At 35.6% G+C, this 23,615-nt stretch overlaps 3 protein-coding genes across 4 annotated transcripts; all 3 read right to left on the reverse strand.

Annotated features, from left to right (window-relative positions):
• Positions 1 to 2,743: 2,743 nt before the first annotated feature.
• On the reverse strand, positions 2,744 to 3,967 carry LOC142634861 (uncharacterized). Its single transcript, XM_075809111.1, has 2 exons — positions 3,502 to 3,967; positions 2,744 to 3,405 (listed from the first exon to the last, which is right to left on the reverse strand). Exons 1-2 carry the CDS (start codon positions 3,965 to 3,967, stop codon positions 2,744 to 2,746), a joined length of 1,128 nt encoding a protein of 375 aa, XP_075665226.1.
• A 2,529-nt stretch (positions 3,968 to 6,496) lies between these two features.
• Positions 6,497 to 11,256, reverse strand: LOC142633748 (sulfite exporter TauE/SafE family protein 3-like). 2 transcript variants are annotated; one of them, XM_075808002.1, is made up of 12 exons: positions 10,525 to 11,256; positions 10,021 to 10,180; positions 9,264 to 9,464; positions 9,128 to 9,192; positions 8,987 to 9,014; positions 8,799 to 8,890; positions 8,638 to 8,733; positions 8,488 to 8,538; positions 8,073 to 8,294; positions 7,470 to 7,563; positions 7,217 to 7,357; positions 6,497 to 7,103 (listed from the first exon to the last, which is right to left on the reverse strand). In XM_075808002.1, exons 1-12 carry the CDS (start codon positions 10,741 to 10,743, stop codon positions 7,021 to 7,023), a joined length of 1,452 nt encoding a protein of 483 aa, XP_075664117.1. In that variant the 5' UTR covers positions 10,744 to 11,256; the 3' UTR covers positions 6,497 to 7,020. The 2 variants fall into 2 exon arrangements, with proteins under 2 accessions (XP_075664117.1, XP_075664118.1); XM_075808003.1 differs by having other exon boundaries at positions 8,638 to 8,730; positions 10,525 to 11,246.
• A 10,912-nt stretch (positions 11,257 to 22,168) lies between these two features.
• LOC142634292 (uncharacterized) lies at positions 22,169 to 23,140 on the reverse strand. The gene has a single exon (XM_075808585.1). The coding sequence runs from the start codon at positions 22,927 to 22,929 to the stop codon at positions 22,420 to 22,422; it is 510 nt and encodes a 169-aa protein (XP_075664700.1). The 5' UTR covers positions 22,930 to 23,140; the 3' UTR covers positions 22,169 to 22,419.
• Positions 23,141 to 23,615: the final 475 nt, after the last annotated feature.

Here is a 23,615-nt window from a genome sequence, read left to right on the forward strand (position 1 = left end):
AAAGGTATCTGCATAAACGAAAACAGAGAACAGAGCCTAAGGGGGAAGGGGAAGGTCTACTATGGTTCTGTCATGAAACAGACCATTATTGTCCGAGCTTAAAAGCTCCAATAGATCCACAGGTGGATCCTAATACACAACAAATGTCCTATCTTGATTGAGACCTATCCGAGCCATCATGTCAGCACACAAATTGGCTTCACGATAGTAGTGAATGATCCGGACTTGAGCTATCTGAGCAATCGGCTGCCTACAATCTTCAATAAGAGGCATTGCACAAGTATTAACAGCAGGTGGGCTGTTTAGAAGTTGGACAATGGATTTAGCATCAAGTTGAATAACAACAGCGGATAAATGCATGTCATTGCAAAAAATTAGACCATCTTTAAAGGCCCAAAGCTTGGCTATAAGGCTGCTTGACCCAAAACATCGAAAAAAACCACCTATCCAATCTCCACGCTCATCCCTGACTAGACCGCCACTCCCAGCACGGCTTGAGCTTCGATGAACTGCTCCATCAGTGTTGAGACAGGTCCAACTAGCTTGAGGTTTTTCCCACCTGATCCGAATCACTTTCTTGTTGCCTGCTTGCTTGAAATTCAGACCACAGTGCTGAAATTCTAAGGCGCGAAACATGGCATCCTTGTGGACATTAAATTGTATCTGCTGGTTCCTAAAGACAGCTTCATTTCTATGTTTCCACAGCAGCCAAATAAAAAAAAAAAGGAAAAATAATATTCCATAGGGGTTGCTCTCTCCACCTGCAAGTGTGATCCTTGCAATTTTTTTCAACCCAAGAAAATAGACTTCCCTCATAGAAGCTGCTGTTATGGCTGATTCCCAACCTCTCCCAGGTCTGCCTCAAAGTCACACAGTCCCTCAATCTGTGGAGAATAGTTTCGGGCTCCCTTTGACAAATTGGGCAAGTGTCAGATTAATGCACCTCTTGACAAGGCATTCTCCCACACCAGTGCTATTGTGCAGACATTGCCAAATAAATGTTTTAATATGAGGAGTAGTATCTATTTTTCAGACCCAATTCCCACTAAAACCTCCTTCAGTCGATTCACATCCCATGGCTAAAGCAAACGCATGTAAAAGATCAAAATCCCCCTTATTATCTCCTGCCCAGATCAGCCTATCCACTTCTTGATCAGATCTCACTGAGAAAGGAATAGAACTAATCTCCCTTAGAATATTATGAGGAAGTTGAAAAGATAAATGAGACCAATCCATCTGTAACCTCCAAACATATCTCTAACTTGCAAAACATCCTCTTCAGCCTTGAGAGGGCCTTGAATGTAGGATCCTAAGGTCCCATTGGGCATCCTATTGTCATGCCAAAGGTTCAAATAACTGTTTCTCCTTGGTATCCAACAAGCCCCCTTTTTAAACACCTCACCCCCCATTTTCATAGCCTTCCAAGTCCTAGAGCATGGGAGTCTATCACCATTTATGGCATTAATTCTTCGATTTGAACGGTATTTACTATTGAGAACTTTCACCCACAAGGAGTCCTTCTCTATTCGAAATCTCCAATTTAGCTTGGCTAAAAGGGCTTGGTTCCTACCCTTGGCTGATTGAATACCTAGACCCCTTTCCATTTTTCGTTTAGTGACTTTATGCCAACCCACCCAATGGACTTTTTTTGCATCATCCGTTGAACCCCACAAAAATTTTTTGTTGACCTGATCAATATTGTCAAGCAACTTCTTAGGAAGCGTCGTGCATCGCATCACATAAGCAGGTATGGTGGAGGTGGATGCTTGTATGAGGACAACCCGTCCCGCCAAGGACAATAGATTAGCATTCCAACTAGCCAATATTTGCTTAACCCTATCCAAAACGAAATTAAGGTCCTCATTATTGGTCCCACTGTGCCTTATGGGAAAGCCAAGATATTTTCAAAGGTTGGGGGTTGAATGAAAGCCTAGGATATCACACAAGGATTCCTTAGTATCCACATCAACATTTGGGGAAAAGAAAACCCTTGACTCACTTTCACTAATGGTTTGGCCGGATCTAGTACAAAAGGTATCAAGAACATCCCGAATCGTTGAACAATTAATGTGGTCCGTCTTTACAAAGAGAACCAAATCATCGGCAAAAAATAGGTGCGGGAATGCCACCCCATTATTGGAACTTTTAACAGGATTCCACCTTTTCTCATTACATCTTTCCTCAATGAGATGACCAAGGGCTTCCATGCAAAGAATGAACAAATAGGGTGATAGCGGATCAACTTGCCTAATTCCCCTCAAGGGAAGAATAGGCTCCATGATACCACCACTGAAAATGATGGAGGTGGAAACTGATGAAACACAACTCATAATAAGGCTGACCATGTCTTAGGGAAGGTTGACATTAATGAGTACTTCCCTAATAAAGCTCCACTCAATTTTATCATACGCCTTCTTGAGATTCACTTTGATAGCCATATAACCCACTCGGCCTTTCTTATTGCTTATAGTATGGATAATCTCTTGAACCACAATGGCATTGTCCACACTTCTTCTACTCGGCACAAAGGCTGATTAGAGGGGGGAGACAAGCTTGTCTAGATATGGTCTAATCCTAGCTACGAGGATCTTTGTGACAATCTTGTACACAGTATTGCATAAACTAATTAGGTGGTAATTTCCCAAACTTTTAGGCTTTACAATTTTTGGGATTAACACAACATTAGTTCTATTGAGGTATGCAGGAACTTTACATTCCGTGAAGGCTTTCCTTACTTCTGCCTTTACCAAATCTCCCACAATAAGGCAAAATCTTTGAAAAAACCTCGCATGAAGGCCATCAGGCCCGGGGCTTTAAAAGCTTTCAAAGCCCAAAGACCATCTTTAATTTCAGCGTCCGTGACCACTACACTCAAATTTTCCTTCTCTTCATTGGAAAGGGCAGCTTGCCATCTAGAGGGTTGGGGAGGGGTAAGAGGAGCGAACTCTAGACTAGTTGTGAAGAGTTTCTCAAATCCCCCCCTAATGAAATTCATAGTCCTAACTTCACTTTGGATCCACTCACCTATGTAATTCTTGATGCAAGATATTTTATTACGCCGCCTCCTAACAATAGTAGACATATGGTGAAATGCCGTATTCCTGTCACCCTCAATCAGCCGGTTAATACAAGACTTTTGCACCCAGAACTCCTCCTCTTGCTCTAAGAGGGTATTCAGCTCTTCATGCAAGGTTTTCTCCATTTCATTTAATGAATGAGAAGGGTGTGAGGCTATGGCTTTTTGGATGCCATTAAGGCGAGCCATGACCCTCTTCTTCCTCCCAAAAATATTTCCAAAATGGTGCTTATTCCAGTCTGAGGCTTTTCTAGAAAAGTTTTCAATAGATTCTCTAAGAGATCTAGTCCGACTCCAAGCTTCCATGAAAATTCCAAGAAAGGATAAATCTGACAACCAAAAACTTTGGAATTAGAATGGCCTAGGAAGAAAGATGCCATTAGATGGGCTGGTCTCAAAAAGCACTGGACAATGGTTGGACACACATCTAGTGAGGTGAGTAACTCTTGCATTCGGGTGAGAAGCATACCAGCTTGGATTAGCGAAGAAACGGTCTATTCTTTCTTGGACAAGATCAGTAATATTCCTTCTATTTGTCCAAGTAAAATGAGGCCCAACAAACCCCATGTCAATCATATTGGAGTGATCAATGCATTCTTCAAAAATAAGGGACCTGTTAAAACTAATGCATCTTCCCCCAAATTTATCCCCTTCTGCAAGTACCTCATTAAAATCCCCAGCAATAATCCAAGGTTTATCATGAAGATTGGAAACATTTTTTAAATTATTCCATAAGATACAACGCTCATGAAATCTAGGACTAGCATACATAACAGTACATATGAATTCAAAATTAGAAAGGCGTACCTTGACCAAGACATGGATGTGTCTCGGTCCATGGTTTGAGCCTCGGTCACTGTCATAAGTGCAGCTAGCATCGGTACCGTTCATTCCGTTTGCACCGTCTGCTTTGCGTTGTCATGCACAGAGGCACTCTTTGGGGGAGAAGATAGTGGCTTAATGATATGCGGGCATGTCTCATTCCAATGGCCTAACTGGCCACATGAAAAACATAGTTTGTTCACTTTTTCATAGACCACAGATTGATTGTGTTGCCTGATTCGAACTATAGCAATCAGCGATTTACTCGCATCAACCTAGACGCAAATGTGAGCATATCGTCCCCTTGCCTCAGTCGCAGTATGTGTATCCACTCTCAGCACCGTTCCTAGTACTTGCCCGATTTGCCTAAGAACTTCCGTGTCATAATATTCAATAGGCAACCCATGAAGTCTGACCCAAACCGCCACCGAAGGTACCTGAGCCTCAGAGGGTTTAAAGTTGGCTTCCCACCTTCGAATCAAAAGAAAATGTTCACCAATAAATCGCGGTCCTTCCAAAAACACCGCCTCAAGATCTTCCACCATTGAAAACCTCATTAAAAAGAAGTCCCTTCCAAGGTCAACCATGTCGATTCTCCCTATTGGTTTTCATAGGCTCATAAGTTTAGCATGTAGAAAATTAAATCCAACAGTTTTCCCGAACACCTTCACGATGATAGCATTAGCCTAAGGAGCTCGAATACGCTGCTTGGTCTCTTTGGAGAGGCTGATCGTAGCAAATCCTTCCCTCACTTCTTCTGTTTCCTCGCCTGACTCAGATCCTGCCTCCATCTGGTCCGAGAAAGCAAAAGCTTGGGAGTATGCTCCCAGAATTTCCCCCCACCAGTTTGTCCTTGAAAGAGATTTTGTTAGTGAAGCTAGTTCCCCCATGACTGCCATCACCTGCATAATGAGAGTCCTTGACTTTCTTGGTGCTTCTAGCAAGTTCATTCTCTTCTTCTTGTGAGAGAAAGTATCATATGAACCTATTTATAAAATCATACAATTCAATCTCAAGTCATTATAAATATACTTTTACACAATTATACTTCTAAAAATATAATATTATTTATTATTAAATTGAACCTCATGAAAACAAGTTTGTTCACAAACACGTTAGTATCTTTGAACTTGGTGCGTTTAATAGTCAAGTTTAAACTTGAATTTGAACTTGGCTTGCTTGCTAAACAAACGAATATAAACAAGTATTTTTTAGAGTCGAGCTCAAACTATTCATAAATAGCTTAGTTCATCTACAACCCTCTATCCATATATCACATTAGGCTAAAGTGTCTCAATAATTCAAAAGATAGACCTTAACGTAATCTAACACGTGAATAGCACATGTTAGCATATATATATATATATGTAAAAAGATGGGAAAAAAGCTACTAAAAGTTGTCTTATTATAAGCTTTTGAAGTGGATACCCATCAACAGTAAGAAATAAGGCAAGATAAAACATAAGCATGACAAACGGTTTGGGTTGACTGGTTCAAGTTCGATCAAACAAGATTTGAGTCAGAATTTGTTGGACTAAAATGGATTACAATTCCTATGATCCTTACTCGGATTCTAATGGGTTGAATTAGCTCAAAATGTCCCATATTTCTTTTAATACAAATAAAAGGAAAAAAAAAACTCAAAAAAGAAATTGAAAGGCACATAAATCCTTAAGTTTATAATTTGATAATTAATTCTAATAGTTTACTAGTCTAATAAATATATATACAAATTAAGAAAAGAAAATGTGTATACATGTTATACACGAAACATGAAATAAGGTTCAAATCACCTATAAACTAAGTGTGATTTTGGATTAGTTTATTTCTATTTTTATTTTTTGAAGGCCTATTTGTTTATTTGCTAAAAGTTGGCAAAATTATAATTGTACTTTACAAATTTTAAGGCTTTTAAAAAATTGTACATAAATAATAAGCTAAAAAGTTAAAAGGAAAAAACTAATCCAAACTCCTACCTTATAATATATATATATATATATATATATATATATATATATATATATATTTATATATATAGCTTCAAGAAATAAGAATAAAATATAACAAACTAGGTAAAGAAAAAAAAAAGAGTAAACAATCAGGAAGAACATATAATGAACTTATGAAAAAATACTCAATGTTAATAGTAGATTGGATATTGAAAAGATTCATATTTGAGAATTTCTTTCAGGTTGATGAGTTATGTTATCATTATTTTCCTCTAAAATATTACAATTTTAATAAAAACTTTATTATACAAACAATAACTGGAAATGAGTAAATTAAAAAAAGCTTAAATTTTTATGGTAAAGGCTTGATGAGCAAAGTTATTAGGGTGGGTACAAGTAGACTCAACTGGCCGGTTCAAATCAGATAGGGTTCAGGTTTGAAATTTAGTAGATTAAAACTAGTTGTTATTCTTATGAACCATAGGTCCCATACCCTATTTTTTTAGTTCGGAATCATGAATTTTCCGGTTGGCAAGTGCAAACTAGTCAGATTTTGCAGTTCTTTATCTGCTAAATGAACCAATGTCAAGGTTGTTCATATTTGTTTCTCTAATTTGAAGAATCCAAAACCCCCAGAATAAGAAGAATGAGACACAATGCGTCGTTTCAATCATTTGACATATACTGCATTGTCTTCTTTTAAGAAAATGACATACATAGCCAAATGCTTCCAAGAAACACATCTTTGTTATCTGATACTCCAGCATCATGTCCCTATTATAGACACCATACAACTAATGCCTAGTATCTTTGAGAACTACCCTTAGATGATTATGGAACTTTCCAGCATCCAATCATTGCTTTTCATGGTTGCCAACATATAACTTCATGCAAAAATGTTAAAATCTAGAGAGCGTGTTGGTTGAAGCATTTCAAACAGCTAATGTGCCCGCCTTCATACTTGAATTAGGTACAGATCAATTGGTGCAAAGAGGAGTACCACAAATCAACTGCCATTAAAAGTTATAAACTACAAAATACAAAGCCTAAGAGTGGAGGTTATATTTGATATATATACTGTAACAACCCTGATATATTGCTCTTTGCAGGTTTCAAAGAATTTGGTTGCCTAGTATGAGAAGAAGTTTGAGTTAGGCTGAAAAGTCAAAGGTTTTAAGGATATGTGCAGAGGCTATCAAATCCCAAGTAGCCCTTGTGCTCAATCTCTTTGATCATGCGATCTATGCCAACCCCACCTGTTTAACAAGAAAGAGAAGTAGTTAGCACTTTTGAAATTAATCCAATCTGACTAAAATCAATGAACAGAACACCAAGGAATATATGCATGTTTGCCCCAAGTGACACATACCTAGTGATATTGCGCTTATAAAAATTGTGGCAGCCAAAATGAAGATTATCAAAGATGCTCTCCCTATCATTGCAATCACTTTTGTTACCACATGTTGTCCAACGAGAGCAGCAATAATCGCCACAACAAACAAGTAGAGAGCTGCAGGGTTTAAATAGAAAATGACAATTATTTATGCTGAACTTTGAAAGCAATTCATGTCTCTAATACTTGTTTAAGGTAAGATCTATATGGTGGTGCTCAAATTGCTTACCATAAGGAACAGGGAAGCGTTTTAGAAGATAGTATTCCACCACAGACATGGATGAGGAAAATGCCATGGCAAATGTGGCTGTGGCACTTGACACCTACATGAAGATTCTAAATTAGTCAGCCCATGAAAGAAAAAATTAACTTTAAGTTGTAAAATAGTATAGGGGTGTTTTATAATAATAATAATAATAATAATAAGGCAATATTACTTTTTGAAAGGTACATTGATTTTTTATTTATTTATTTATTTATTCTAGATGTTCTCTTTTTGAAGTGAAAGTGAGTGCCAAATGATACTGTGACCATGTATGTATTACACTAGCTTAAGGCGCTTAACCACCAAATCAACTCTTTTAGAGTTTCTTCCAAAGATGGCTTACTTCAAATATGTATAACTTAACCATTAAGAAAATGTTTTTAGCGTTTGTACAATAAGATTATGCTTGCTTAGTTCAAATACCTATAAGTTAACCACCAAGTGAACTATTTTAGATAGAGTCCCTTAAAAGAGAAGATGGTTTGAACTATCAACAGCTTACTCGATAAATAAACACAAACTTACAGCATCAATATGTTATAGTTTTACAAAAAGCATAAAATGTACCTGAGGAGGGATTCCCAGCTCCAGCAACAGTGGACCCAAAATGAACCCTCCACCAAGACCAAGCAACCCACCAATAATTCCAGCTACAATGCCACAGACACAATAAAGGACCAGCTGGTGTACTCGCAAATTTGTGCCTGCTTCTCCCCTGGATGCAATCACTCTCCGCCCTTTGTACAGCCCAACAGCCTCATATGATGTTGCTCCAACTGTCACGGGGATCTAAAACAACAAGAAAGGAGAACAGTCAGTATGATGCATTAGAACTGGATTTCTATAATTTTAGGATCCAGTCCACATCTCATCTGTCATGCTTTGCCCCAATTCTTAACATTGAGGTTGTGATTTCATACCCTAAATAGCCACCTAAAGAATAATGAAATGAAGAAATTAATCTGTTTCCTTATCGAGGTACCTGCAGGAGGTTTAAGATCCAATATAGCACTGAACAAGTTGTTGTGTAATTCTGTGTCCAACACATTAGCATCCCATCAGTTCACTAGTAGATGACAAAAGCAGAGAACTCCAAAATTTACACTTTTATGATGAAACTTGAAAAGTAAACCTTGGCAATCTGCAATGCAAGGACTGTGACCCAGACAGCAACAATAATTCCTAGTTCCTTCCAGTAAATGTTCTCAAGAATAGAAACCTGGACCTGCTACAGAAGTGAGTCCTGAAAATCATAAATCATGGTCGTAATTCCAAGTGCCTATATATTCTTACCTCTGATTTTTTTGAGTCCTTGGTTTCTGTATGAGCATCATTGCTTTGGCCTTCAGGTAGAGGTCTAAGTTCGACATCTGCACTACCAATACCTGATTAAACGGGAAGTTAGCCTGGCAAAATGATTCTCTAAGATATCCAAGATAGACTTGGAGCACCAAACCAAAAAAGTTTCATGATCAACTCACCATTTGATTGCAAGCGTTGAGCAGCCTCCTGAAAAGTGAAAACCCCCCAAAAAAAGGGTAAGAAATGGAATAGGTGGACGGACTAAATTATCATAAAAAACATCAATGTTAACATCAAGTAAGAGCAAAATTTCAGACCACCTTTTTAGTTATGGTTTCCTTTTTCCATGTCTCAACACCCTTGAGGAAAGCCTTAGTTGACATAACTGCATGTCAGGAAGACCAAATAAAAAAAATGTCGTCGAAGAAGAAGTGGAGAAAAGACTACAATTTATACCTAAGAAAATGATAATTAACAATACTGTGATCATCCACTCCGCAAAAATCACATTGAAAGAAACTCCAATACTAATTCCCAGCACCAACATTGGTTGAAATAGAAGAGCCAAGTTATAGTCAATGATGGGCAGGTCAAGGGTGGGATGCCGTTGCCTTAAATTGTAGGCAACAGTTGCTGCTGCTCCACCCATGATCATACCTGACCAAAACAAACCAGAGTAAAGAAGATTGCTGACAGGTTTTTCAATAGAATAGTGAAATGTAATTCAGCAAAACAGCCTTTTTATATGTATAATCTTAGCGATTAAGTAAGAAAACTGCGTAAACCAAATGATAGCGCTCTCAGGCTCCAAGCTATCACACTCCACTTCAGGAATCAAACAGATTAATATAAAAATTATGCTTGGATAAGCAAAAACAAAAGTATAAATTGCAGCATTATGTCAGAAAGCTTATGGAATGACTGATAGAGTGCCTATTGGATTTCCATGGTATCAAAGAAGTCAAGAAATTTATGAAGGTAATGGCACCTGCCACTCCGAGTCCTAGCAAACCTTGAATGAACTCGGATGGCTGAGGGTAACTAATTAAGGTTTAATTTCTTAGTTCTAATCCACCCACATTCCAATAACTATATATTTACATATGAAAAGTTAGAAATTAGCAGAGATGCTAGGCTTCTTATTTCTAAATAACTTTTTCAGCGACCCAAATAACTGCTTGAGGCATGAAAAACCAGTGATGAGAGTACTTACACTTTGATAGAGCAGTTGATGATTTCTGATCAAACCCAATAATCAAGGTTAGCATTGGAACAAAAATTCCACCCCCACCAACTCCTCCCACACTCCCAAACGCTGCCCCAAAGAATCCAATTATTGCTCCCACCACTATCTTCCAGCCAAATTTCATTTTCTGTCCAAATATCTCAAGCTATAAGTACAATATTTCAACATTTTCAGAAAAGAATTTATATGCTTAGAATCAATGCAAAAGGTTGCTTTAGTAAGAATCTTGAGTAAAATTGTTTTCATTTGTTTGAAGCAAAAATATGAGAAAATATTAGCACATATAATTCTTTAATCCTTTGAATAATTTTGTCAACTTCACAAATTAGTTGAATTAGACCAGAAACATAGAAAGTCAGATTTTCCAACATTTCTTTTGCAACCAGAGTAGGAATAAAGAATGAACTAAGAATTACATGAAAAATCCTATGAACCAATATATCTATCCTAAGTTATGAAAGCTGGACTTACTGGCCAAACATGTGCATGAAGTGATCTATTATGGTGGCCTGGGGAGTCTGATAGTTTCATTATCAAATGGGTTTCAACCTCTTCAGTCACTTTGTAACTTGAAACTTTGTGTTCCGAACTATCTTTTGTGACAACATATATAGAAGCCATAACAAGTAAAGCAATCACAACCATTCCAATCAATCTTGATCTCCACCATTCTGATCCAATCCCAGCCATTATATATTTCAATTCTCACCTCCCTTTCCCTCAAAACATCAAACTTCTATGGAATTTACCTCAAACCCAGAACTCAAAAGGAACATAAAAAGTTAACAACAAACTCAAATTTGGACAAACTTTACTTCTTTTACACAGCTCTTCTGCACTTACAGCACACTAAAAGCGTGCAGACCAAAAAATGGAAAGCACACCAAGGAGCTAGCGTGTGTGACTCTTTTGAGTTGAAAAAGAGTCACCAAACTGAACTGAATTTCGAAAGAGCTAGCGTGTGTTACCAGAAATGGAAAGCACACCAAAGAAGAATTGGTGAGGCAACGCTATGCATGTAACATGAGTGCATGACCAAGAAATGAGCTTGAACCCGTAGATGTGAACTCTCTCTTTCACTCACTTCTCTATCTCCATTACTTTCATGAAGTTTTTTCAAAGGGTAAAAAAAAGTTAGTGTTTAGGGAATAAATTCTTCAAGATTAAAACAAAAAAGAGCTACTGTTTTTACCGTTATTAATAATAGAAGTTGGCTTTTAGCATGTGAATGTGCTTTGTGCTTATATGAATTTCCTGAGATACACGCTACCCCTTGTAGAAAATTCAAGTCCCTTGGCTGAGAGAGAACAGTGTCAATCTTCTTCATGAAGATAAGACATTATTGAATTTGCTTTTGGAGGTGATAGAAAATTGATTCGACTTGTTTTAGTGTAGTCCAACAAAGACACTGTAATTCTGATTTGGGAGAACCATGAAGTAGACTTGTGAGCACAAAAGTCTCGTATCAACTAACTGTTAATAAAAAGGTGAATGAATTATGCCCATGAAAATGATGGATCCCAAAACTTTTGTAGTCTAAGCTTTTAGATAAATTCATTGGATGTGTTTAATCATGCATGTGCATTAATCTTTGTTACCTAAGAAAATTAATAGGCACTTACGAAACACGGTGATGTGGTATTCGCTCCTCACATTCATGGTAGATCTTATTATGAATTTAATTAATTAATTAGATTTACCAAGAATGTAGGAGAAGAAAACATCACACCACCATACTTTGGGAGTGCCTAACTTGAAATCATGACATGAGAGTCACAATTTTCTTGTAAATTGTGACTTGTGTGTACTATGTGTACGCTAGAGTGTGTGCAATAGATACCGCTCTTACTCGTTAGTAGAAAATACTTTTAAAACTCTTACTCAAATGGGTTGTGTTTGTTACACACACCTTGTTAGACAAACTTGTGTGTAACGGGGTGTGTGTAAGAGTATTTATCTTACTTAATTATCTATATGTAACTAATTGTACACTTTCGGACCTTATAGTTTTGTTTTGTTTTCATTTTAAAACTTTATATTTGATTTTCTTTTCTTATCATATTGGACTTGTAGTTCTGTTTGTAATTTGAAAATTTTTTTTTTAGAGAGTTTCAACTTATGACGTCCGCTCCTGATGATGGCTCTTTATTATCAGAACAAGACACCAATCAGTTTTTGGTGTAGGCGGGAATTGAACCTCAGATCTCTTATACAACCATCAAAGACTATACCAGTTGAACTAACTGGAACCCACTTTGTAATTTGAATATTAAATGTCTTATTATTTAACAATTTCATGAAATACAATGTTGTTTAATGCAAAATTTTCATTGTTGTATATAGAAAAACATATTATGGATGGTCAAATTAATAACAAAAATGAATTACCGAACTAATAAGAAAACATAATCAAACATGAAAGATCAAAATAAAAAGTTTGAAACCTAAATAACCAAAATGAAAATAATCCCAAGCTTGAAGGATCAAAATTGTACTTTATTCTTACTTTTATTATTTAGACATGTATTATGCCCTTTAGCTTTTCTTCATTCATTGTTTTTTTTTCTTAAACTAAAAATAGTTTTATATGTATACTTCAAATATCTACTAATATATTAATTAATTATATTCATTTTGCATACTACTCTAAATTTCAAGAATTGACCGATATATCATTGTATTTGTGTCATAATATGTTGTGTATATATATATTGTGTCTATTGTTGCAATTGGGTTGTAGAGGGTCATCACTGATTACGAAGGTGAGTGCGGTGATTCAAGGTGAAGTGAGATTGGGAAGGAGGTGATGAGGTATGTGAAAATTGAAATTGGTGTAAAACAATTCATGCCTCCTGAAGGGTTATTTTTAAGGAAGTCAATACCGTACCGGAGGCTGTACCGGTTTGGCTACCAGTACGATATATTTCGGATACCGGTCAATAACGGTGTACCGTTTTGGATTTACCACTATTTTATATATATATATATATATATATATATAGACACACACACACACACACACCAAAATCTCTAGAATCATGTTTATAAACATATAATATTTCACTTATATTATAGTAAATATAAAAGTTTATCATAAAACATTACCTCAATTCAGAACAAATTATTCATAGTTTTAGACTTTAGTATCAATTAAAAGAAAAAAAAAAACACAATATAAAAAATAGAAAGCTTAGTTGTTCATTGCATATTAAGAAAACAAATAATACTAATAAATTAATGTAAATAAGTTACCATTATGCCCTTACAAAAATTCAAAAATTACAAAACTAAAAAAAAAAAAAAAAAGCTTTTTTCTGTACCCACCAGTATTGCTTGAAATTGGCCGGTACGCAACCAGTACGGCCGGTATTTTTTCCGGTACAATATAGAAGTGTACTGGTACCGGTGCACTGGCCAATACGGTATGTACCGGCCGGTACCGGTACTGTATCGACCACCTTGGTTATTTTACAATCAACCTGAAATTATTTCAGGTTAACCAAATTTTCAATTAGGCCAAACACTTAGAAATTGGGTAAATCTTTTTCAATTTTTTTTATTTTTTACATTGAAATAAACACAGACTTAATTTTGTAAAACTTCAAGCTGTCATGGGGAACTTGTAGCATACTAATAAAAGCAGTTGATAAATGGTAGGCTGATGAATCAAGTACCTACCAAAATAGATGAGAACTCAAACAATTAAATTAACTTTCGTATGACAGTACTCTACTCAAGTTCATAGAAATCGAGTATTGTGGACCTGGAACTCGAGCCAATCCCGAGTTCAACGAACTCAAGTATGAGTCTGGATCCTGGAACTGCGATACCTGAGCTGTACTCGCATTTGGGGAACTTGGGTATTATCTATGCAAATTACACGGTACTTGAGTCCACGAAACTTGAGTATGAGTCTAGATCCTGGGCATGCGATACCCGAGCCAAACTCGCATTTAAGGAACTCGAATACTATGTACGAAATCAAGTTCAGGGCACACAATACTCGAGTTTAAGAAGCTTGAGTACCAGGTGGCTTTTCTTAATGCCCAAAATCCAACTCAGCCAGTGCCACGCTAGCAAACTCACTAGGAGCTCGAGTTCACTAAACTCGAGTAACATTTAGAACTCGATTTCATAAAACTCGAGTACTAAAAAAGTGGTAGATTGCTAAATATTTCCGAAATAGTACTAGATTGCCACAAACTTTACCAAAACGTGGTATTTGGCTATTTTCACCCTCCAAACGTTACTAATTTGTTCTTTTCTTCCATATTAAATTGGTTCCGATTCTTAAATAAAAACTCAATGGTATAATATGGTGTTTCTAATAGAGATATTGAGAATTAAAATCCTCCCTCCCAAACTTAAAAATGTAGCCATAAAAAAAAAAAAAAAAAACCATATATAGCACCACAAAGATTTTTATTAACAAATTTTTAATAAAAATTGTGGGGTTTGAATAAAAATCCTCAATCCCATTATTAATGTTCTATTTTATGCTCTACTAAGTGTAATATGTCATGTGTCTATTTTTTTTAATTTTTAATTTTAGTTATTTTATAAGGGGAAAAAAAGAGCATGTGGCGAACTATAATTTATAGAGCATAATTAAAGTTAAAAACTCATAGTGAGACAGAAGATTTTCTTTCAGAAGGAATATTATATCATTTTTTAGGTCGGAGGGGTAAAGAAAAGAGAAAATAAAAAATAAACAAGAAACCTCGGGGTTCAACAGGAAACTCTCCCCCCTCCAACTCTGCTAGCACCTCTCTCAGCTGCTGATGCAATTTTTTTTATCTCTCATTCTAAGATATGTAAGTTTACAATTATATCACACTTTTATTTAATGAAATCTTCGTTTAGAAAAGTGAAAGGGCGTAAGTAGGCCCACAAGAACAAGACACAGGCAAATGGATTAGTGGGGTACTACAAAATTCGCCTGGCTGCTAAGGGTTTCACCTAAGAATATGGTATTAATTAAGAGGAAACTTTTACTCATGCTGCTAGACTGACCTCTATTAGATTTTATTTACAAATGTTGTTATCTGTTATTGATCTTTTGTAGCTTAACCAGTACCTCTTGAGGTTTCCAACAAAAACATCTAGGAATCAAATCTCCCATCTCTCGTTGTAATTATTAAATTTATAATAATAATAAATAATGGATAGATGGTGAGAGAGGAGAAGTTCAAACCACATGCAAAAATGAGATACTCTATTTATATCCATTTTGTTTCAATCTTTTATAATTTATCTATACTATTTCTTTATAAACTCTCAAACATAGTAGCAATTATGTTAGAGCATTAGTATTGGTGGAGGCAAATAGGTAAAATGTTAAATTTAGCAACTAAATAAAACAAAAGTGGAATAAAAGTGTGCTGCACCAATGGAGCCAAAGCCATATTTTTTTGCTGTTGAGTTACTGTGCACCGTGCACAACTAAAGATGAATGTACACTGTAGCTAAGATGGTAAAAAAAACAATATTTTATTAAAAGATATATCATTTTATTGTGGTGGTGGTGGTTGTGGTTGTTGTTATTTATTGTAGTAGATATATTATTTTATTGTGTTGTTTATATTATTTTATTGTGTTGAATGCTAAAATAAAACTACTGATGTTGGGTGTTTTGTAAAATGAAGTGATAAAATAGATAAAGTATCTTTTGTGGTGCCAAATGCTAAATTTTTGGCACCACCAATATTGATGCTCTGGTTTAAATTATTAAAACTTTAAATTTTGAAAATCATCCAAGAAGTTTCTTGGTTGCAAATGAATATAGTAATTGATAAAATCAAAGTAAGTGAAATATGCATAGTCATCTTAATCTTATATATAACTAGGTTATAGCCTTGCATATGTAGAGGTGCAGGTAAAAATAGCTACAATTAGACACACACACACACACACACACACATATATATATATATATATGGAACTTTTTTACTTTATAAGTAATAGAATGTACACATTCACAATATTACATAAACAAAGTATAATAAATTTGAATGTAATATTTTTATATTTTCTACATTTAAACGTATGAATTTGTATGTAAATATAACTAACACAAAATTAAAGTATAATTGGAAGACTTGGCACAAAATTAGAATCTTATTTGGATTTTTGATTGAGCTTCTACTTTTATATATATGAAATATGATTATTTGCCACTACAAGAAAGTGCAAGGGGGTTCCAGATGTGCACTAAAAGAATAATATTAGGATCACACCCCTTCTTACACTCAAATTCACACTTTACTTAAGTATCAATTCGTGATTGCTGGATAAGGTGGCATAACAAGCTCAGGTACCTATGATGAACTGGTGTAGAAGTGTTAAAATCCAATTATGAACTAGTGTAGAAGTGTTATATATATATATATATAAGGCGCGAATTTGAGCGTGGAAAGGAATGTATCCTTAGGTGTACTGGCTTTAAAAAGAGAGAAACAAAAGCTATAAAAGAATAAACGAAGGCTACCTCACGTGTATGATGAAATTATCCTTTCACTTTCAAGTTACCTAAGCCTGCATCGAAAAAGAAAAATAAATAAACAAAGCCACTCAAATTTCAGACACAGTAAAGACAAGATTATGCCTTTTAATTTTATTTTATAAAAGACAAGATTATAAGTCATGACTCATGACGCTTGTGGTACCTGTATAATGTTTTGAGGTTGTTGGGAGACCAAACTTTCTAATAAATGAGAAATGGAATTCCAATTCATTCCCAATTTTTTCAAATCAAAAGGCCCATGTGTGTCTTTTTGTCCAATCAAACAACCTAAACTAATAAAATTGAAAAAAAAAATGGATTGAAACACATATTTCCAACTTTAAAATGGTCGTGTAGTAGTATCTGGCTGAAAACTAAAGTTTCTAATATTAGTAACCTCAATTTCATAATGACAGTTGACCTAGAACATGCCATTAAAGACTAGTTCATAAAAAATCAGTTTTGGAGCCACTTCCCAAGATGGAGGTTTGCAATTGTGAATTGTGATAGAGCTTCCACTAATGTAAACATGAACATTTTTATAATTCAAAATGGACTCAACACTCTTCACTGCAAAGTGGAGTTTAGTAGCCAATCTACTTCAATGGATGCTGATTGCTGAGAGAGCTTATCACAATTAACCAATCTAATATTATGTCGTACCCCAAGAGTGGTGGTACTATATATGATGCTTAATTCCTATTATCTTCTAGCGTCCACTGGAGTTCTTGGTGTTATTGATTCATCAATTATTGAAGAAGCCATTAGGATCACACTTAAATATGGTGGTCATGACTAATTGCAAGGAGCCAAATTAGAATATTATTTTTCTTTTAGTATGGTACAAAGGAATTCAATTAGAGAAATACCCAAGAAATACAGTAACTAGTAATACAACTCCCTTTGCTCTGCTCCACAACCCTGGAGCCAAAAGATTGCTTCATTTTCTACTTTGTTGAACCTATAAAAGGATAAGGAAATTAAGCTCTTTAAGTATTTAGGCAATAGACACGGTTTAGCTTTAGTGTTCCAATATACTAAAGTTGTTACAATACGAACACGTGTCTGATTTTTGCTACATGTTCGTGTTGTGTCGGCTCAACTACATTGAAGCTAAGCCTTATTCATAGCCAATCATCTACTATCTAATTGGATGACAGTTCATGATTTAATGGTTCCATAGGCAAGTACTATAAAGCATGTCAATGATATATATAGATAGATAGATAGATAGATAGATAGATGATCCCATTTGTTCACATTGTAGTGCTATATTCTACCCAAAAAATAAAATAAAACATTGTAGTACTATAAAGAAAACTACAAGTCAATAATGTAATTAATTGATTGTTTGTACATTAGTAATGGTATGATCCCACCCAATGTGAACAAACTTTTGATAAACAAACAAGTTGCAACCTGTCTATTTCATTGGAACCATATAATCCAACACCAACACCTTTTCATCAGTCCACACATGAACCGCACCATTCGTATGGAGTTAAGGACCACTGAGTGGTATGTCCCATTTACACTCTGTTTTTAGGATTTGGCCATACCATTATGTTGATTGACAGCAACGGAAAATGATTGAGGTTCAAGCTTTGTGATTCATTCATAACACATCAAACGCTCATCTATCATGTGTTAATTACAGCGCACTCATTTAGAGACCGAAAGAGGGATTGCATCAAAATCAGGCTGCATGCAATTTGGATCACATAAACTTGACACCATGATCCGTTAAAGTTAAAAGGAAAAAGTTACAATAGGCCCCAGCGGTTTTGGGTTAGTACGGAGACCGAATTATGTTTAGATTATTCCAGATTCCAACACCAAAAAGTCGGCAATCCATCGAGCTAAACTAAACCATCCATACATGCCAAATGAAATATTTATTATATACTTCGGAAGTAATATGGGGGCAATGGGGCTTAATTACTAAATTAAGACCAATTGTTAATTTGATTAGTGATCAGTTGATATATGCATGGATACACAAACACAAAAGCAAATACCAAAACAATCACAAGCAACCCAAACATCGCGAAGTGCATACAAATAAAAAAGAACCCAAGACTAGGCAAAAAGTAAGTTTCTTTTTTTAATAAAAAAATTTTATTTCTTTTTGTTTAAATTTATGGTTCAATTATGATATTCAATCCTCTATGTGAAATAACCTTAGTTTAGTTAGTATTATTCATCAATTTCTATATTTACATCAAATTAGTCTTAATTTAATTAGTATTATATAATTTTATTTAATTAATGTGTACATATTAAGAAGCCTCATATAAAATTTTCGCTTTAGGTCCTAAATTTTCTTGGGCTGGCCCTGCTTGTATCCTTGCTAGCCATTGGTTCTGCAAGTTGAGCCACCAACTACAAAACCAAGTCTTCTTGTCCACTCTAAGGTCTCTTGAAGATTTAGGGATTGCTGCAATGATTTCTAGCTCCAAGCATAAACTAATAACGCTCAAAAAGTATCAAGTGTTTAAGGCTTCGGTCTTCTCCCTAAGGATTTGGCTTTGAGAGGGTGAAAGGTAGAGACTACAATGGATTTTTATCCTAAATAAAATGGGTAGCTCTCTTAGCTCTTTAATATGAGAATTGAGTGTGAAATTTCTTAAGATTAGATGGCTATATGAGAGGGTTATTGGATGGGTACAACAAAAAATGAGTGTAACAAATTCCTCTCAAATTTGCAATCTCGATCAACCGAGTATGGGGCAAGTGTCTAGCTATATTGAAAGTTAACTGATTTTTAAACTATGAAACTCGCCTAACATGTCCATCTCACTCAACCGAAATTCTTTACCCAACAACTTCAATTTCAACACTTTGAGCTCTCAATCCAATTACAAGGTAACCCACAAATGTTCAAATCATACTAATAATAATAACACAGAATATATCAATACTGAGATTATGCAGGAACTTTGAAAGTTAAATTAAAAATCCTATACAACAAATGTATGTACAATTGAACATAGACAACATGTGTTAAATGTTTCATTTGAAACCCCACAAAATGAGAGAGAGAGAGAGAGAGAGAGAGAGAGAGAGAGAGAGCCATATGAATTAGTAATTTATTTTTGTTTAAGTAAAAGCAAAGGTAAAGGACAACCGAATTTATACTTTTTTTGGGTCGGACGGGAATAATTCAGCTTTTAGATTAGTACTTCGTAAATTTTAAGTAGAAAAAAATACACTTCTACATGGAAAAAAAAGTGAAACTTTAAGAAGTTGAACGTAAGAAGATATAATAAGAAAAAAAAGTGAAACTTTAAGAAGTTGAACGTAAGAAGATATAATAAAAAAATGCTAGACCAAATGCACATTAAAATTTTTGAATTTGTAGCATTAGATAGTGGCAAACACGTCTAAATTAATGTTCAGCCAAAAAAAAAAATCTAAATTAATGGAGTATATAATTTCTTCTTACAAATTGATTAGATAGATCTTATAGCCGGATTTGGGGTTTAAACCTAGTCATAAGGTCTTAATCTTTTTTTCTTTTTCTTTTTTCCTTCAAATTACTTGGAAAAAAAAAAAAAAAAGAAGACGTGAGGAGAGAGGACGCCAACTCTATCTTCAACGTTTTCTGGAACATGATTTCTACACGCTGCTATGAAATCAATTCAATGTACCGTCACCTCCAAAATAGTTGGATGTAGTTGAAAGTAAAACATATCCTCTTCTCATCAAAATCCTGGACTACATATTCCGTGAAAATTCTTTTTTTGTCATGGTTCTTGGGCTAACAAAATTGAATATGGGATAGAGACCGCCTGCATGCAAGCTTCTTTCAAACAACAAAACGACGGGACCACCTAGCTAAGCTATCAATTGAGCGATAAACAGCAAGGTGTCAATTTCTGCTTTACGCTAAAAACAAAAAACAAAAAAATAAATAAAAAATAAACTTGCACAGTTTGATTGACTTCCAAAAAAGAATTGTGTCGCCTTTGCCTCCAAATTTCAGCAAATCATGCAATATGTTGTTGTTGTTGTTGTTTTTTTTTTTTTTTTTGGAGAACTTGATTACAGTGAGAAGGGTAGATTTGAACCCGAATATCTCCGTTAAAAACACCAAGATGTGCCAACCAATTGAGCTCTCGGCATGCTATAGGTTTTTTTGTAACTGAGAAAGTTTTTGTTTAGTTTTGTGGTGAAGAACAGCCCATGCATATAGATCAACTTCTAGTTTTCGTATCTCCAAGTGCCATGCTATGGGCCATCTCAAAGGCCCAGTAGGCAAAGAGCCATTTGTTGAACTATACTCTGGGAAAAGCCACTTGCAGTGTATCTCCAGTCTCCATGAAGCTCTACTAGGCAGGTTGAATCAGTAACCACTTCTGTTTAAAAGGACTTTGATTCTCCCAAGTAATTTTAGATCCAAGGGATTACATAATTTCTAGGAGTAAAATTGCAGGCACCAAATGTCTGTGATTTTCCTTTTTCGGCTTAAGAAAGCCATAGGGGACCACTATTGGAAACCCTACCTGAATAATTATAAGGCTAAAATAGGTAAAACATTAATCAAGGGAAAAAAAAGGTAATCATCCACTATATTTTTCCTCAGACTTGTTACGCTTCCTGATAATGAAATTGTTTTAGAGCCTGTTGATACAATCTATTTAATATTCTATGAATCATTCATTAGGTTCTAATAACTTACTAGTAATAAGGATAGGAATTTGGGTGGTTGATTCGAGATTGCCAGGTCTCCTAGAGAATTTATGAGATAGAATAGAGAAGAAGGAACTAGAGAACAGAAAGTCGAGTAAGGAAATGAGCTTCAATCTTATTACTTCATTGTCAGGTCTCCTTCTATCTGGTGTAAAATGTAAATTCTTAAGCGCATGCTGAAATGGAATTATTCTCATGCTCAATTATAATGATACATGTTGATCACAAGTAGCATATGCTACAAGCCTACAAACTACCAACAATCCAGCTTGACTGCCACTGTGCTACTGAAATGCCACTTAGCTCAAACTGCACTTGCTACCACTACAAGCAGTGACCACTATACCAGCTGCACTGCACCAACTATCTTAACTTCTTAAGCGCTAGTGACTTATCAATCATTTAATTTTTTTTATTGCTATATGATGTGGGACTTGACTCCAAATCTTTTTGTTCCACACTATCTGCTCCAAAAATCAAAATCTGCAATATGTCCTATTTGATTAATTCTTAATCATATGCTTTTGCTTATTTCATTTACCTAAAATACAAAATAAAAAACCCAAAAACATCCCTTCCACCGCTACTAACCTCTACCGGCCGCCACTAGCAAGAGGTTGCCGGTCCTAGATGGTAAAATTCTTGGGAGCAAAATATTGCAAGCAGAATTCCAATTCTTTATTTAGCAAAAGAACCATCCCGACTCTTGGGTTGGCAAGGTATTCTTCCTTATACAAATTCAATCCCAACTTAGGCCAAATGGAAATGCAACCTGTTTAAACCACAATCTCTTGGGTTGGAAATGCATTCTTTGTTATAGAAATCCAACCCTAACTTAAGGCCAAATGGTTAAACAAAATGCACCCTATTCAAACCTCAATTAACAAATCAGACTCGAGCCAACCCAACAAATAACAACTATTTTCCAGCAACCACAAAATTTCATTTCCTACTTCCCAAGAGTGGCTAAAGTTTCCGCATTCAGTTCACAAGTTACCACAATTATATTCACTATTCAATCCTAATAAATCACAAATCAAATTTCTAATACCAAAGTTTATTTCCATAACCAGCTACAACAAAACTCTTCAAGACCTCATCATATACAAATACAATACAATACACAGAAACAGCAACACAGACAATTTGAAAGAATTGTAAAAAGAAAATATTCAAACAAAACCCTCGGTTAAAGTTGGTTTTTTTTCACCTTCTTTCTCATCATGTCCACCATTCTTCACTTTCTCTCCAATCTTCAAACCCTGCAACCCTTCCACACAAGCTTTACCACCTCCATCTCTCACACCCCCTCGCTCCTCAGCCTCGCCGCCGACCACCACGTCGTCCGGGCCCACCTCCGGGGCTCCATTTCCCTTCTCCTTAGCGCAAGGCCCCGAATCCGCTTCATCTTCGTGCTCCGGCGAAAGTCCGACCAGCGTGGCGTCGGCGCCGGCGGGGGGCCATGGGTCATTCACGCAGTTTCCTTCGACTTCGTCGTCGTCGACGAAGTCGGTGGCGAAGATTGAGGAGGCGCGTGACTTCACGGCCGTGGCGGCTCTGAGAAATGCTTCTTTAATCGAGTCCGGTGGGAGCGCGCAGTCTTCGAGGCCCGCGTCTTCGAGTCGCGGAGGTAAGATCTGGTTCAGCAGTCCACCACCTTCTTCATCCTTCGTTGCTTCCATGATTGAAATTTTGAAAACCCTAACCCTAATTCTTGGACAGTTAAAACGACACCGTTTATGATTGTAGAGCTTGAGCTATGGATTTTGCATCATATATTGGAGGGAATAGAGAGAAAAGGAGATCTGGGATCGGTGGGGTTTTGTTGAATGGTTTTAGTTATTTCCCATTTTAGCCATGAATTTATGTAGGTTTAAAAGCAAAAGTTGAGCTAGTCCATTTAGGGACAGGACTGTCAAATGGGTTATGGAGTCATGACAGCGTGTCAGTACTTCTCAACAAGGGTGACACGTGGGTGTCCAGGGCCACGTGTCAAAGCATGACAGTTATTTCAGTTTTAAAGCGCTCAACCGAATTGTTAATTCTGAGAAATTCTTAGTTAACGTTGGGAAGATATACAGTGTTTTTAAAGAAATGTGTACAAGGACAAAGTTTAGTATGTGGGTAAAGTTTTCAATTTTTTTTATTAGGAATAGATTTTGGTAAATTTACTATTAAATTATATCTTCTTATATTCTTTATATTTGTAAAATTTTAAAAAAATTAAAGATTAATAACTATGTTATTAATAAATTGTTTAAATTGTAAATTTTTGTAATTTAACATTATACATAAAATATAAGTTTATAGATCATATAGTAAATAATATTCGATTGTCACAAAATTTGACATGTATATTAAGATTGAA

The sequence above is a fragment of the Castanea sativa genome, chromosome 5 (genome assembly GCF_040712315.1).
Source record: "Castanea sativa cultivar Marrone di Chiusa Pesio chromosome 5, ASM4071231v1".
In the NCBI taxonomy this organism is placed as follows: domain Eukaryota; kingdom Viridiplantae; phylum Streptophyta; class Magnoliopsida; order Fagales; family Fagaceae; genus Castanea; species Castanea sativa.